This window comes from Corvus kubaryi, unplaced genomic scaffold (genome assembly GCF_017639235.1).
Source record: "Corvus kubaryi isolate FWS band 111438036 unplaced genomic scaffold, C.kubaryi_AGA036_p1.0 37398, whole genome shotgun sequence".
Classification (NCBI taxonomy): domain Eukaryota; kingdom Metazoa; phylum Chordata; class Aves; order Passeriformes; family Corvidae; genus Corvus; species Corvus kubaryi.
The window spans coordinates 5,248,274-5,265,441 of record NW_024581137.1 but is presented as its reverse complement, the minus strand read 5'-3'; the positions used below and the strand labels follow the sequence as shown (position 1 = coordinate 5,265,441).

The window sequence follows — 17,168 nt, the reverse complement described above, 5'->3', positions numbered from 1 at the left end:
CTTAGATGCTTCCGATCTACAAGGGCGGGCCCGGCTGGCGCGGGGCGGGGCGGGGCGGGGCGGGGCGGGGAGCGCCGCCGCAGGGGTCAGAGTGCCGTCACCGGGGGGCGGTGTCAGGCGCCGAGGCGCGCCGGCGCAGTGCCGGCCGAGGCTGAGCGGGGCGGGGCGGCACGGCAGGGGCCGGTCCCGGAAGGGGGCGGTTGCTTCCGCCTGACGCGCGTGCGGGGCCGGGCCAGGCGGGGCGCGGCGGGGGCGGGTAATGGGCAGGGTGGGGTCGGCGCCTTCCCCGGGCGGGTCCTCCCCGTGTGGGGCCGTGTCCCGCTTGTCCCACGGCACCGTAATTCCGAGCCTCAAATGGCACCTGCTTTCCTTTCCTTCTTCTCCTCCTTTGTTTCAGGCGAAACTCTTAAGGGAGACGGTGAGAAAACATTGTAGCTCGATGTCCGTCCCTCCTTTCCCCCAGCTAATCCCCCATCTGGAGAATAGAGGAGGCGTGTCCTGCCATGGTAAGGAGATAAATTCCCGACATCTGTCGCTAGGTTTATAAACACAATTATTTTCAGTGGAGCTTTCCTTAGGCCACAAGTATAATCTGAGAAAGCATTTGATATACTGAATTTAGGGAAAATTATCACTGGCAGAAAGGAACATGAAGCAGTGAGACTCTTAAGAGTTTTGTTGGGTTTTTTTTTTATAGTAATGGACCACTCCATGCATGGAGGATTTTATAGATGCCAAACAGGGAGATAGGAGAGTTTCCATGTTAATTACAATCATTCAAATAATAATAGCAACAGTGCCTTAACAACTGTATCTTTTACTGCTACATTGTGGACATAAAGGGGAGCTTTTGCAAACAAAACATGATTTAAACTCATTATCTAAGTGATGTAATGAAACCTAAGCATAATATCAAAATTGACTGCTCAGTGTGCATCTTTGTTTTTCACACTGTAACCATTCACAGACAATACAAATTGTTTTGAAGGATCCCCTCTTCCACATATTGCTTGGCCAAAGGTAGTTTCCAAGTCTGCAAATTCCAGATTTCATCACCTCAGATGAAAAACTTTCACATCGGTGTTCACTTCATGGAGCCATTCCACTTCGCTTGCAAAGCAGGTGCACTTTAAAATTTTCATTGTTATTCTCTGTGCTCTGTTCTCTGAAATTTTTGACATCTTGACATTTTTGACATCATTTAGCCAGTGTTTAATACATATCCCTCTAAAATTTAATTTTGTTGGCCTTACATTCTAGTACGAGCTAGTTTTTGTAAATTCCATAGAGTGTGAGAAACTGATAGCAATCCAGATGCAATTCATTCTGATTAAAATATCAAAATACGTCCATTTACACAAAGAAATGTTGGATTCTGTTAAATGGTGCGGGGGGGGATTTGGGTTGGAAGAGACCTTAAAGACTGTCTAGTTCCAACCCCCCTGTCATGGGCAAGGATGACACCCACTAGACCAGGTTGCTAAGAGCCCCATCCAACCTGGCCTTGAACACTTCCAGGGATGGGGCATCCACAACATCTCTAGGCAACCTGTTCCAGTGCCTCACCACCTTCAAAATAAAGAATTTCTTCCTAAGATCTAATCTAAATCTAATTTTTTAGTTTATAACCATTTTCCCCTTGTCCTGTCCCTAATCTGCCCATATAAGACATTGCTCTTTTTACCCTTTAGGTACTGCAAGGCCTCAATGAGCTCTTGCCAGAACCTTCTCTTCTCCAGGCTGAACAACCTGAGCTCTCTCAGCCTGTCTTTGTGGGAGAGATGCTTCAGTCTTCTGACCATTTTTGTGGCCTCTTCTGGGCTCTCTCTAACAGGTGCACGTCTTTCTTATGCTAAGGACACAGCACTTCACATGGGGTCTCATGAGGGCAGAGTAGAGGGGGACAATCACCTACCTTGATTTGCTCGACACCCCTCTTTTGATAATGCCCAGGATACCATTGGCCTTCTGGGCTGCAAGTGAACTGTCCAAGTCCTTCTCAGCACAGTTGCTCTCAGCAAGTTCTTTTCCCAGTCTGGACTCATGTCTGGCATTGCTCCAACCCAGGTGCAGCACTTTGCACCTGGATTTATTGAACTTGAGGTTCCTATGGGCCCACTTCTCAAGTTTGTCCATGTCCCCCTGGATAGGATCTCTTCCTTCTGTTGTGCCAACTGCACCACTCAGCTTCATGGATCTGCAAACTTGTTGAAGGTGCACTCGATCCCACTGATGTGTCATTGATAAAGGTATTAAACAGCCCTGGTACCAAGATGGACCCCTGAGGGACACAACTTGTCACCAGCCTCCACCTGGACATAAGAGCACTGACCACAACTCTGGCTGCATCCATCCAGCCAATTCCTTATCCACTGAATAGTCCATCCATCAAATCCATGTCTTTTCAATTTGGAGATAAGGATGTCATGTGGGACTGCCTTACCGAAGGACTTACAGAAGTCTAGGTAGTTGACATCTGTCAACTTCCTAGTCTTCCCTTGTCAACTGTTGCTGTCACTCCATCGTGGAAGGCCACCAGATTGGTCAGGCATGATATGCCCTTAGTGAAGCCATGCTGGCTGTCTTGGATCATCTCATCCTCTTATATGGGCTTAACATTGTTTCCATGAGTATCTGCTCCACAGTCTTCCCAGGCAAGGGAAGGTCTCTGGTATGTAGTTCTGTGGATCTCTGGTATGTAGTTCCCTAGGTCTTCCTTTCTCCCCTTTTTAAAAATAGGAATGATGTTTCCCTTTTTCCAGTCACTGAGGACTTCACCTGACTGCCAGGGCTTTCCAAATACGGTGTAGAGTAGCTTGGCAACAACATCAGTCAGTTCCCTCAGGACGCTGGGATGCATCTCATCAGGCCCCATGGACTTGTGGCCATTCAGTTTCATCAGATGGTCTTGAACCTGCTCTTCACTTACAGTGGGAGGGGCTTCATCCCCATTTTGCACCATGCTGCTTGTTAATGAACGTGATCTTTGTCCTTTTGATCTCTCTTTAGCGCTATCTTAAGACAAAAAAAAAATTATTTTGAATTTTTGTTTCGTGGTCCAAACTGCATGTTATAATGCAATTAAAACCAGTATACCCTTCATTTTTATCTTGGATGTGTCCCCTGGCACCTTACCTAAACCTAGTGGAAAAAAAATGAACTCTTTAACCCAAAACTAAAAGAAGTATTTCCATGAAAATGCACTACATTAATAATTCCTATTCAATTGCTAACATGTGACCATAGTGAGAGCATCTCTGGATTACCTGGAATATTTTAGGGCATGATTCTGTCTCCTCAGTGTGAGAGCACACCTGGTCAGAGGAGAGCAACTACTTCACTCCATTGACTGTATAAAAACTTAGGGTTCACAGCCCAAGGCAGCAAGAGGTTTGAATTGCTCTCTGGTGTTTAAATGCTACAACAGGTACCTAAAACCATACAGGCAGTGTAGTAGACATTTGCAATGCGGTTACAAAGGGTGTAGGTAATGAATGTCCTTTGTTATGTATTAACATATGTGCCAGTACAGCTCTGCACATAAAATACTTCAAGGGAAAAATTATGTAGAATAATGAAGCAGAGATGTAATTAATTGTGTGCTAGTAGTACTTGCATTATGTACCTTAATACAACTAAGAAATCAACTGACAAAGATTTCATTTATTTTAAAAAGCTAAAGATACAGTGGACATGTCAGACAAAACATGTCCGAATCTTTGGGAAAAACATTGATGTGCAACTTTCATTCCCACAGAACAAAAAATACTTGTTCTCTCTACTTTAGCACACATTTAGTAGCACACAATTTATATTTAAAGTATGCATAATTTAACACTGTAATTTTATCTTAGATTTCTGTTGACATGAATAAATGAACCACATTCTTTGGAAAACCATCTCATCATGCATAAAACATCCATTCTTCCTTTAAGTGCTCAATAAATCTTTCAGGGTGAGAGAGACTTAATTTTTCGAAGGGACAAAAGAGACGAGGAACAAAACCACTTACTGGTTCTTGAGGGCACCCTCCTATTTCAGCCCAGAATTGATTACCCTGCTGTCTGCTGGGTCTGTGGGTGTGTGGGCCTTTGTGTTGTGAAGTATTGCTGAACTGAAACCGATACATGGAAGTAGGATTTCATGGTATTATGGTTAATTTCTTCTCTTTTAGGCTGGTGGCACAACTGTATTAAAACTCTTTAGACAACATTTTATTACCAATGCATAAGGATGCATAAAATGTATTTGTGATTTAATAGAGTTCCTAAGTAGCAGGACAGTTGAAAAGAAATTACCCTGCCCAAATTCACATGTATTCTGAGGAGAATCACCCCCCAATGAAAGGAAAGAGCCAGAAGCTTTTATCCACCTTCAGTTTGTACCAGTTGTGAGAAAACCTAAGTAACAATGAAGAATTACTTGGCTAATTATTAACATACTCCTACTCCTCAAGTTTAACTTTGTGTGCTTTTCTGTGCTTTTGTGTAAGGGATAGTAAGGTTTTAAGGACATCCTACTCTTGAGATAAATAACTGGCATGCCCAAGAGCAGACTTGGGATGTAGCTCCCACTTCACACAACCAAGAGTGATGGCTGCCTTGAGACAGTGATGTATCTACTCGTGGGGGGTGGTCAGATCTCCTTCTAAGTGTGCCTGTTTCTCTCTGAAAACTAGCAGGAAAATCTGATGTGACAAAGCTTATTTTGGTGCCTGCTGTTAGGCAGTACAACTCCAGGCCTTAGGTGACAGACAACTGGATTGGAATTCATGTAATCTTAGTTCTACTCTGTGCTGGTATTGGCTGGGGTAGAGTTGATTTTCTTCACAATAGATAGTGTGGGGCTATGCTTGGGATTTATGCTGGAAACACTGTTGATAACACAGGAATGTTTTAGTTATTGCTGAGCAGCGCTTGTACAGCCTCAAGGCCTTTTCTCTTCTCACACTGCCTCACCAGGGAGGAGACTGGGGGTGCACAAGAAGTTGGGAGAGGACACAGCTGGGACAGCTGGCCACAACCGACCAAAGGGGTGTGCTGTATGACCCATACCATACGGTGTCATGCTCAGCAATAAAAAGTGGGAGAAGCAAAAGGAAGAGTGGGGACATTTGGAGTGATGGCGTTTTTCTTCCCAAGTAACACATGGTGGAGCTCTGCTGTTCTGGAGGTGGCTGAACACCTGCCTGCCCATGGGAAGTGGTGAATTAATTCCTTGTTTTCCTTTGCTTGCACGCGTGGCTCTTGCTTTCCCTATTAAACTGTCTTTATCTCAACCCTTGAGCCTTTTCACCTTCTGGTTCTCCCCCCCTCCCCGCCACCCTACTGCAAGGGAGTAAGTGAGGGGCTGCAAGGTACTTAGTTGCCAGCTGGGGTTGAACTACATAATAACCTCACAGTGTCACTAATTTGCTCTGATCTTGGCCAGTCCCTCCATTTCCCATCCCAGCTTTTATCTCCCTTTTACAATTAGAGGTTAAGCTCTGTAGGCACAGTCTTTCTTTCTCTATGCTTTTTCAGCACATACAACCTGGGGAATGTTTTTGTGACGTGCACAGATAAATAAATATGCAATTCAGTACAGATTCTGAACGCTACAAATCAACAAACACACACAAAGGTTGTGTGGACAGTTGTTCCTTCTACTCTTGTTCAGTGCAAGGACATCTTAATCTGTCAGCTTCCCAGAAGCTTCACATCATTTGTGACTGCCTGCAAACCTGTCACCTATGTATCCCTACACTTGCAAACAAACACATACACTCTAAAAAACCCGTAGTGGGATGACTGTAATAAGATGTTGGGTAATGAGATACTTGAATTTCCTTAGCTCTTTTAGCTGTCCAAATGACAATATTCTCAGTATTCCATCTGAGCTAGTCATGGTTCTTAACACTTACAGCTTTCTTACCAGTTTGAAGAGATTCATCCCCAAATGCATCATCCCTATAAAGAAAGTAAGGTTAAGTGACTTGAATAACAAGGAATTCATGAGTAATGATGAGTTTGCAGTCATTCATCTTGTCATTCAATAGGACAAATTATATCATTCTAGTAGGTGACTAGGAACCTGAAAATCTGAAAGTTGAGGGTTACAGCGAAGTTGGTTCATAATATATAAGAATGGACAAAAAGATTTAAGAACATTTAAAAATTTTTAAGAACAGAATTAAGGAATTACCAAGTGTCTAAAAATATAAAAGCATTAAAATGTATAATTGAATGTGTATTGCATATATTTATAACAAGTCTTCATTGTTAAATTAGCTTCAGTTTTAAAACATAAGATATGAAAAGCAGTGTCAAATTGTTTAACCAACATAGAGTGATGTAAAATGTGTACTTTATGTGCAGTACCTATCTGCATGGCACTGGTGTAATATCTTTAACTGGCATTTGTTGGGATTGAGCTTTGGTACTGCCTTTCCTGAAAAATGTGTCCTTTCCACATGCTATTTTATTGAAATCAGTACTTGCCACTGAGTGCTGTTTCTTTTTTTATTCTGCATGTTATATAATCCATATCCTGATATATATTCAGCCAGAACACTTAAGCTGAACAATCATCTCCAAACCAATACTGGTTTAAAATAGCTCCAAGTAGACCTAAACTCATCTCATTTTTCTGTTATTAAAATAACACAAAATTTTGTATCATTTTCAAATTTTAGTGTTGTCTATGTAATTATTGAATCTTTTCCTTTTTATGTATTTTCTGCTCTTCATGTTCTTCTTTTTCTGTTACTTCTGTTTTTCATATTTGATACGGTTTCATACTTACATCGCATTTTTTTCCATGTCTTTTTCTTGTGATTTTCTAGTCACTTTCTCCACCTCTTTCTTTCATTGCTGGTTTCATTCTTACTTCTAATGGGGATGTGCTAGAGTAGAGTCAGGTAAATTGCAGTCTGGTTCCTAGTTCTGTGGCCAGCCTTTCAGGAGTCACTTTCTCTCCCCATCTCTCTGCATCCCAGTCTGGAAAAACAAGATAATTAAAGCTGGCTCCTGTGTGGTTAGCTTTGAGACATACTGGTGGAGAGCTGCTTTAAGCACAATTATTCTCTTTCTGTATTACACCTCTTCGCTACAACAGTGATCTCCTCAGTGCTTATCATTATTTTCAGCTCCTCAACTAATTCTTAGCTCCCCTTTCTCCCTCCCTCTTCCTCCACCCCCCATCTTCTACCAGTAACATTTTCAATGTAGACCTTCAGCATAATTTTGCCCTGTTGTGCAGATTATGTGTCAGCTACATTCACTTTATCTCTCTCTTGAAGGAGAGCTGTGGCAGCTCTCAAGTGATGGGTTCCATTGATTTCATGCTGACTGATGTCAGTGAAGAACATGAAGGATGGTGCAACACCTGATTTTAGTTACAAAAATGATCAGAAGACTCTTAGGAAGATAAGAGATGTAGAAAAAGAAACAAATGTTCAGTTATGAATAGCAATCATGGTGTCCTATGAAACTGTCTAAAGAGAAAATGCACACACGTGAAGGCAGCCCTCACATGTTTGTTCATGAGGTTATTTAAATTGTGGTCACATGGATCCAGGGCCTTTGGGAAAATATTTAGACAAGAACTACTTGGAGATTATATTGCTAATGTCAAGCAGAAATCAAATGTTAGTCATATCTTGACTATGAGGAAAAGATATGCCCTGTCTGTGTCAATGTGTTTCTACATCCATGGTCATTTGCTATGAACCTATTTTTCTGATGTTTGTCTATACAGCCTTTGGCTTTGAAGGATCTTAATCACTTTCAGTGAAGGAGGAGGAAATAGTCAAAGCCTGCCAATGCTAAGTGTCTCAGACTAAGTGCCAGAAGTGCTATTCAGTAAGTAGTGAAGTAAAACTGGCTCAGTCTATATGGCTGTAGTGAAATAAAATGCACCCATCAACATTCTGATGTTACTCTCAGGAGCTAAATATTCACACTCTGTAACTGTGGACATGATGTAGAGACTGAAGGAAAGATAACAAAGCATACTGTAGTTTTTATGGGTTGTAAAGCCATAAACTATAGACCCTATCAGACTAAGCTATAGGTGATAAAAGTTAAGCAGCACTGGGTTTATTCTGCCTTAGATGGAAGAGCACCTAGGATAGATAAAGGAATTGTTTGAATGCTCATCATTTTTTGTGAACATCAATTCATGTTCCAGTTATGTGCCCATTTTATAGTTCTGTCACTGCTGATCACTCTAAAATCCCATGGCACTTTGTGAAAGAACACACTTTTAGCTCTGACCTCATATTTACAGCAACATCTCTTACACATCCTGCAGTTCTAGCTGGAACCACTGGTTTTCAGAGACTGCCCCAGGCCCCAATTCTGTATTTAGACTTACTGTGGGCTGTTATGTAGCCACTGTTTTCTCTGGTCAGCAGTTCAGCTGAGGGCTTCTGGAAAGATGCAATTCCAATAAAGTGCTGGATGCAGGCCAGTAAAGATATATTGCTGGTGATTTATTTTGATTTTATTCTGTAGATGAAAAAGAATCAAGACTAGATATAGGATTAATAGAAAAAAAGCAACCCTCAGTATGCCAAAAGAAACCAGAAACAAAAAAAACCTACCAATGTTGCACTGATCATGAAATACCTGGAATATTTTCTGAAATGCTGTCACTAAAATGTATCAACAGTAAGCCAAGGTTTCTTATGTTCTATAATAAATCTAGAGTATCTTTACTGAAAAAAATAATTGAATTCATGCAATAATATGAATGAGAAATATGTTGACTCTTGCGGGAGCTTTGGGTGGGTCGGACGGTTGGGACGGACGGAGACGAGAGATCTCTGAAGTCAGATCTTGGAACATGCGGTTTATTGCAAAGGGCGTGGGTACAGGGGCACTGCTTAGAGCTGCCAGACGCAGCTTGGAGCACGCCCAAGAGAGCAAGCGGGTAAGTAAAGAAAGAGAGAGAGAGAGAGAGAGGAATAAGAGTGTCTGTGAGAGAGAGTGTAGTAAGAGTGTGTGAAGTCCTGGTTACAATACAATAAATCATCTTCTGTACTGAATATTCTAATTGTCACTAACCAATCTAATACAAGATACAAATCCTATAGCATTTACATACAGCCTATAAGAGTTCTTATATTACCATAGAGTGTTACATCTTAACTTCTAAAAACTACTCTTTGGACCCCTTCTGCTGAGCTAGTAGGGTCTGCTCTGACCCTTGGACCTGCCTGCAAGCAGAGGGTATTGTTCAATCAAGAGGGGATTACCTTCAGTCGGCCATACCATTGTTTTCTAGTTGTTCAGTAACTAAGACTTGGTATTTCAAAAGTGGCTTTCATTTCGATGTCGCTTATAGTTTTCATATTCCCAAAATCTTTTGTCAGGCAATCATATTTATAAGGCTTTCCTGTTTCATCTTCCCCAATAGACTCTTTCTCAGAAAAACAAATTACCATTCAATGAAATGGAAAAATCATCAGAAATGTTAGAACTATGAAATTACAAAATGTTATTTTCATATGAAACACCATGTGCCCAGGCCATGCATTGTGAAGCATATTACAGAGTCAGGAATTTAGCAAGATGCAGACAACCATGACAAAAATAAACCAAGTAGTAATAATTTCTCAAAAGGTGCCTTAAGAAGCATGCCCTTTAAAAGGGAATAAGATAACCTGCAATTATTTGAGAGCCAAAGAGGATTTACTCTGGGGACAACTTATTTAGTAACTGGGCACATGAAGGATTCTTTCAGCAGCAGTTTTTGGTGAACAGTCAAAGAGATTAATCCAGAGCGGATGGGCATGCAGGATTCATGCGTTAATTCTGATTATTTTCTATACTCATGATAATGCATGTCCAGTTGTTTTGTTGTTTTGGTTTTTTTTTTCCCCATGAACTGACCCAGTTAAACATTTGTGTATTTAATATGCCTGAGAAGCTATAATTAGAACATTTTTAATTATTCATTACTCTTAACTCATCTCTTGAGTGCAGTAATTTGATACAACAGTTCTGAATAGTGGAACAGCACCTTATTCTGAGGAACTTTCTGATAATGCTTAAGCTTCTGTTTCTTATATGTGATTTTTGCCAATCCTGCAATTTTAAGTGAAGGCTAATAATTGTCTTGAAATATTTGTGTTGTTATGAAAATTTGGCATAGTCTCTATCCTGGAAAAATGATGCAAATTCATTTACCTAAATACATATGTTTGAGCACAATGAAAAAGGCTTTTTAAATTTTTTTGTATTTTAGGCTTATCAGCCATACTGTACTGTGACTAATTAAACTTGAAGTCCTCTGTTTATTTGCAGAACAGCTATTATGCAGACAAGGTACGCTGTGGCATGTTTTCTTCCATTGTTTTGGAAGTGTTCTCTTCAAGACAGTCAGCAAATAATTTACTTTTCTGCTTATTCAGGACATGATCAAACCACTGGAGTTAGTATCAAGATCACAGAGACTCCAAAGAGCTCTGCACAAACATTTATGAAAAATGCCACAAAAATACTAAGCACTACCAAGCTGTGGTACGTCATATTTGCACATACCCGTTCCTATGATCTGGCCTGAGGCAACCTATTTTACATGGGCCATAGTACATGTTCTTGCTCAGCAGAAAACATTTTGATAGATTATTAAAACAAACCTAAGCTAAAATGATCCCCAGAAATGCTGAAAACATGTTTTAAATTCATGCACCAATTCACAGGTAAAGCTCATGATTATAGCTATGGTCGCTGCTAATGTCAGGTTAAAAAGCAAATTAATATTTAATAACATACACCAAACTAATAATTTTACAGAAATGTGATCTGCCACAAGTCTTGAATTACATCATCAATTTACTTTTGAAATCACAGTTCACCTCCTTTGTAAAAACTGAAATGCAAATATATTTAACTCATTCAGCTGCAGTGGCTTTCTCTAACTAGTATGCTTGACATACACTTCTCCTGGGATTCCTAAGCCCATGCTTAGTTTTTTTCTGTAATCTTAGTGAGGCCAATGAACTATTTAGTTTCTACTCAGGTTTCTACAAACAAGTCAAAAATAATCTATTTTATATGCTATGAGACTTTCAGGTACTACAGCATGACAGATAACAGCTGAAAGCAGAAAGTTTGCTGTAAGGTGTCCTGAAACAGTGCCACCCAGGGTTTATGTAGGAGATGTGCTCTTCTTGCTGTAGACCTTGACATTCCCCAGTAACCACATTTTGAGCTAGTGCCTGTACAAAGGTTCAGGATTAACCCTTGAACCTCACACTGCCATTGTGCACTGATTCCTATGTACAAGCAGACTGCAACCTAAGGTGGCCACAAAAGGATGCACATATACAATGCAAACATTATAGATACCTTTTTTTTAATTCCCTACACTAAAAAGCACCACTAAAAAGTCCCTTTTGGAGTGCTTTCCTGTTTTGTTGAGTGATTGTTGCTATCATACTTCCCGCTGCCTTTGTCCCCCAGTTAAATTCAGTCTCAGAATACTACACCATTTGAAAAGATAGGGATAGACATTATGCCTTCTCCTTAGGACTTAGATGTGGAAGAACATGGCCAACAGGGTACCCCTTGGAAAGAGTAGCAGAGATGATGTTGCTGTGCCTCAAGTTCAAATACTAACCCCTGGGGACCAGTTTTTTGAAGGAGCAAGACTTCTGCCTTGCACAGCACATATGGGTGCTGTGTTGCAGGTGCTACAAAAGGAGCCTTGGTTTCTTGCAGTGTGAATGGAGATACAGGGTGGGTTGCAGTCCTTCTATCAGCATGAAGGCATGGGTGAGTCGGGGCATGTTCCCAGCAAGTGTGCTTGCAAGAGCTGGTTGGGGTCCACTGCTTCCCCTTCCTCCAGCTGGCTGAAGTGGCCTGATCTATAGGGGACTGTGGTTGCTGCTCTGTCATCCTCCCTGCAGGAGGAAGTTGCTGCCAGCTCCTACTCACTATACCTCCTGGGTGTATGCAAAGGGTATAGATGTCCCTCTCCTAGTCCATCTCTCTTTCCCCATGCAGTGCCTCTGGCTCAAAGGGGACACATCTCTGTGGCTGTTGTGCCCACTAAGTCAAAGAAGCCCTTTGTAATATTTCTTCTGCTTCTGGGGCAGAGCAAAGTGGGTGGCATGTTGTGGGACTCAATTTCTTCTCATTAATAACTTTGGAGTCTTCCTACCCATCTCAGACTGATGTATTAGGAAATTCACTCCTGTTTTTTTCCTGATGGAAGTAATGATGATGGAAGTATCACATGTCAGCAAAAAACTTTCTTTGTACATCTGTATTCTGTGTAAGGCCAGAAAGAATATTTATAAGGAGACAGATGATGAACTGAATGTATTCCTTGTCCCAGCCTCATTCTCATTCCTTGCCATCCCAATGACCAAAAAACCAAAAAACCCCTGCACTGAGATTATCCTCTGCAAAATCACAGGATAGTTTGGGTTGGAAGGGATCCTTAAAGACCATCTACTCCAACCTTCTTGCAATAAGCAGGGACATCTTCAACTAGATCAGGTTGTTCAGAGCCCTGTCCAACGTGACCTTGAATGTTTGTAGGGATGGGGCATCTACCACTTCTTTGAGCAACTTGTTCCAATGTCTCAACACCCTCATCATAAAAATTGATCTCTAATTTTTTATCTCTAACTAAAGTGAACTTTAATGAGCTCTGGGTGGGTGTATCTGGATATCTTAAGTCCATAGCAAAGCCTTGGTATTTATTAAGAATACACATATGAAATTGTGCATTGGTAAAGAAAGCCTAATTGTTTAACAAACTGAAGATCGGGCTGCATATCTGTATTTAATATTGAGAATACTTGCCTATAAAAATCTCCCCCTACCCTTTTTCTGTCCAAATCTTACAAAAATTAGATGTCTGTATGTGCAAAATTCAAGTAAAACATTTTTTTATTACTTCCTTCTTTGAAGCATAACATCTATGACCTAAGCAAAGTTTTACATTTGTCTTCTTCCAACATTTCTCGTTGCCAGTGTAAATACCTGCCATTATATTTAGAACATTTTGACATGTTTTTCAGGTGTTGTGACAGCTATTTCTACAAATGCTTTAATGGAACAGTTACGTTTAAAATACCAACAAAGGCCATGGACTGAAACTCTGAAACTTGTTTATTTTTGCATGGTAAGAATCACGGGTTAGGTGAGAGAAGGATATGTAGTATAAGAGTATGTTTCCAAGATAGTTAAAAAATTGTTTGACTTTCAAAAACAACAAGCGAAACCAACCAAACAAAAACCCCTATGCAATCCAAAACCAAACAAAAGATAACCCCAAGCAAAACTTGGTGCCTAGTGTAGCCTGGCTCCCCATTTTTCTTAGGACAATATATTTTAGAAATTTCCTGCCTAATTTTAACACTTTAGGAGTTGTTTCATGCATTATTTTAACTATTCAGGAGTTAGTACTGATTGTCTACTAGTTTAGGTTACCTTCCATTCATTATCGTTACCATATTCATGATATGTAAAGACAACTTATTGCCTATAGGACTGGGTGAAAACACTGTTTTTTAGAAACTGAAATCTGCTATCTAGACTTTCTGCTGCTGTGATATACCATGCTTCCTGCCCTTCCAGTAGCTAATTTAACAATCATCTTTGTAAAGAGTAGATTAGCACAACTGCTGTGAGCTCAGTATAAAAATTCCCATTTGTTTTCATGCTTCGTTTTATTAATGCCTAACTGAAGCCTTACTTTGAAAACAATGTCCTGAATTTGAACAAAGTGAAAACTCTTCAGCAGTAAGTGTTCTTTATTAATTGAAGTGTGAAGTATGAGAAGTTTTCAGAGAAGAGCTTGAAGAGAAACTGGGAGAGTTGGCTTGCTACTGAAGTGAACATCTTCAGCTGAAACTTGTATCCCAATCTAACAAAGTACTCCTGTGGCACTTACTGATCTATTTGCTCAGGCAGACTTTTTCTAAAATAAAAACACAAGTATTTTCTTAGCTTATCTCTAGCTGCACAGTGAAATTAGCTGACACATTTAGTGATCAGCTCAAAAGGAAAGGGAATGGAAAGCTGCTCCTTGCTTCAAAGGCATCTGGTATGTAATTACTGCACAACAGCATCTTCACAAATCCATTCAGTGCTGCCATTTCAGAGATAGCTCCAATCGTAGGTGACCTCTGTGTTTGAGAAAAACAAATAGCCAGTGTTTTGTTGTACAGGGCACCTGTGTGCTGTGTCTCTTAGCTAGTAATTTAAGGAATCCTTCTCTCTTGTTTTGTCTCTTGTTTTCACAAATGTGCTAGGATAACCCACTTCGGAGGCCTGTCAGTAATGCTCCAGATGGTCCATTGCTTTCTTGCATGGAGAAGATAGAGAAGACATTAAATGGTAATGATCTGTTGGATAACTGAAAGTATATTTTTTAATATTCTGTGGAATCTACCAATCCTTCTCTATTGATGTTCTTCACAAAGAGGTCAAATGTACAAACACCGAGGTGGACAAGAGACTTGCGACTTGTCTTTGGGCTAAGCCTTCAGGCTATAGCTGTTCTTAGAGCCTGAGAATATTCTCTACCCAGAACAGCACTTATTAATCATAGACTAATAGTTGTCATTAATAACAAGTCATTCAAGAGATACTATTTTCTCATTACGTAAATCATATCCTTTAAAGCAAGATAATACTGGTTCTACTTCTTGATCATTGCAGTTTCATTAAATTGCATTTCTGGTTTTTGCAGCTAAATCCATGTTTTCTGTGATGGACACACTGGAACTTTTATCCAGACAAAAAGGGTAAGTTTGTTTATGTATAAATGCAAATGAGCAAGCATGGCCTCAAGTCCAGAGAGGAATACCTGGATGGCTTGTCAAGAATGTTATTTTTTAGCTCAGTGTTCTAATGGAGTGTATTTGCCTATTTTGATTAGCCCTTTGTGGAGGAGGTTGTTGGGTAAAGAGAGGGCATAAATGCCTACATCCCAAAGCTGTAGGCTGAGGTTAATAGTTTCAAGCAGACCAGCATGATAATGCAAAGAGCAGAGCACAAATACATGCCCAGTTGGATAGTTTTCAGAATCTGAGCCAAGGAAGAGTTATTTTTGAAGCATCCCTGGTGTCTCTTCCCACGACCAAGTGAACTATACTCATTTCCTTTCTTAAGTGACAGGATTTTTATATATACAAGCTTCTTTTTTTTTTCCTTTTTCTCCTCAGACTTACTGTTCATGTTAGCCCCAGTGGGACTGCCTGCTACATAACATCAATGATGTTTTATGTAGAAATTCAGCTGGAGAAAGATGGAGATGTGATGGATGTAAAGTTGGCTCACTTTGAAGAAGCTCCTGTGGTAAAATTATTTTTCTCTGTCTCTCACCACCCTGCGGTCTCCCACCTGGCTTCCAGCTGCCATGTCAGAAAGGATTTGACTTCCTTTTGGTCTTGTCACACTTGCAAGCCTGTGCATGACACTAGCTACCTCTTTAGGCATCTGAATCTCTCACCTAAACTTACAACTCAGTTACAGATACTAAATACTCTAGTGCTAAGTATTACAGTAAAAGTCAGCTGACAGGCCCACCTTCCAAGTATGTTGTGGTATCATGCATAAATATTTTTTATTTTCATACTTCAATGTTACCAGTATATAGTAAATAACAGGGGCTTAAAATATTTTCCTACCAAGGTGTAGTGCAATATATATTCTCAATGGATGTCTTGGAGCTATTCTGTTTTTTCTTCTGACTTCTTTAGGAGTATATGTATTTCTACTAGTGGGGATGTTTTTCTAGCAAAATTTATATTAAATTATTTACACAATATCACCCTGAAGTTCACATATCATGTTCTGCAGTTGTTACAGGGTTACAAACAATCCTTCAGATCAAAGATATAACAACAAGCTGTTGTGGGGGGTTGGGGAATATAAACTCTGTTTTTTATCAGTAAGTATCCAAATTACTACATTACCTTGGAGTTAATTTTGTCCATTATTTTTAGCTGAAGTCAACCCTGGAATTTCAAATTGTTCATCTAACCAGCACAGGTCTGTTGATCAGTGAGTGCTGGGAAATATCATTAGAATGGAAATGCATATTCAGAGAATTCTAGCACTACCAACAAAAGGAAAACTGGCCAAGATGCAAATTTTTTTTTCTGGAAAGAGTATTTCTGTTATTTTATATTGTTACTGTTATAAAACAAACTATTTCGGTTAATTTTATCCTCTTTCACAGAGCCTTTGTTCTTCCAATTATTATAGTAATATTTTTTTTAACTATTGCACTGTTAGTCTTGTTTTTGAGTGTTGGGGGGTTTTTTATGCTAACCATTCAGCTACTTAAAAGTAATGGGGATCAAGCTTATCATTACTAATGAAATGCTTATAAAACATGTGTCACAAAGGATGGCAAGAAAGATGAAACTCCTGTCTCTTATTCCTGTAGGTTTGTGATGACTTGGTGCAGCTTCTAAGGTAAAGAATCATGTGTAGGGTTTCATTTTGAATGGAAAGGAATTCCTGATGCTAGAACCATTCCAGTGTAAAAACTGAAGAGGAAAAAAAAAAAAAAAGAAGGAAAGAGAATCAGGAAAAATAATATGAATCCAGAAAACAACAGAAGAATTGACACCTTTTTGGATTCCATTATATGTGGGAAGTTGTAACTATTATTACCTGCTTCCAAGTTGTAAATTCAAGGCTAAAACTGTAGCAAATGTAATTTTGAAAAGATACTCCAGGATTATTTATTTCTCAAGTCATTCCACTGAATCATCTGCTTCAGTGGAGCAACCGTAGAGAGTAATCCCCAATACACTGGCTCTAGTTGCCAAACACAGCCTTGTAATACTGGCCTTTGTCTTAATTGCAAGAATTATAGAACTACTTGGACCCATAGTTTTGGTAATGGACTGATGATGATAATTCAGAACTGGCAGATTTACAGATATGAACTAGGTATTACTTTTCCTCTCCTCCTTCCATCAAATACTAAACAGTCTTTGTACTGTCCTTATGCAAATACTTTAACTACATGTCCTTCAGGCTTCTCTCACAACAGTGAAAGCAAGGTGGTGTCACATGGCCTGAGTTTCTTTGCAAATATATAGGGAGAGATGTGACCCCAATTTTCTCATGTAGCAGTAGGGCACTATTTATTTATTTATTTATTTATTACCGTGTTTTGTTCTGTCTGAATAGTTGCTGTTCCAGGTC

The 17,168-nt window shown here is 39.9% G+C and overlaps 2 protein-coding genes across 5 annotated transcripts in view; one reads left to right on the top strand and one right to left on the bottom strand.

Annotated features, from left to right (window-relative positions):
* The first annotated feature begins 274 nt into the window (after nt 1-274).
* Nucleotides 275-17,168, top strand: part of LOC121671394 (mediator of RNA polymerase II transcription subunit 1-like) — a 26,319-nt gene continuing 9,425 nt past the window's right edge. The window contains exons 1-6 of one of the 2 annotated variants that reach the window (XM_042042985.1): nt 275-506; nt 13,019-13,122; nt 14,255-14,339; nt 14,695-14,749; nt 15,170-15,302; nt 16,399-16,427. In XM_042042985.1, the coding sequence (XP_041898919.1) occupies nt 440-506; nt 13,019-13,122; nt 14,255-14,339; nt 14,695-14,749; nt 15,170-15,302; nt 16,399-16,427 (473 nt within the window). In that variant the 5' untranslated portion in view covers nt 275-439. The remainder of the gene's footprint in view (nt 507-13,018; nt 13,123-14,254; nt 14,340-14,694; nt 14,750-15,169; nt 15,303-16,398; nt 16,428-17,168) is intronic. The other variant, XM_042042986.1, reaches the window with a different exon arrangement.
* The window catches only part of YAE1 (YAE1 maturation factor of ABCE1), a 25,790-nt gene continuing 15,444 nt past the window's right edge, over nt 6,823-17,168 (bottom strand). Inside the window, exons 6-7 of one of the 3 annotated variants that reach the window (XR_006018505.1) lie at nt 8,356-8,489; nt 6,823-6,977 (exon numbers count right to left, since the gene is read on the bottom strand). Coding sequence is in view for 2 of the 3 variants with exons in the window: in XM_042042989.1 (XP_041898923.1) it covers nt 16,450-16,501 (52 nt within the window). In the remaining variant the exon portion in view is untranslated. Of the gene's footprint in view, nt 6,978-8,355; nt 8,490-13,091; nt 16,502-17,168 lie in introns of those variants that run through there. The other 2 variants (XM_042042989.1, XM_042042990.1) reach the window with 2 other exon arrangements.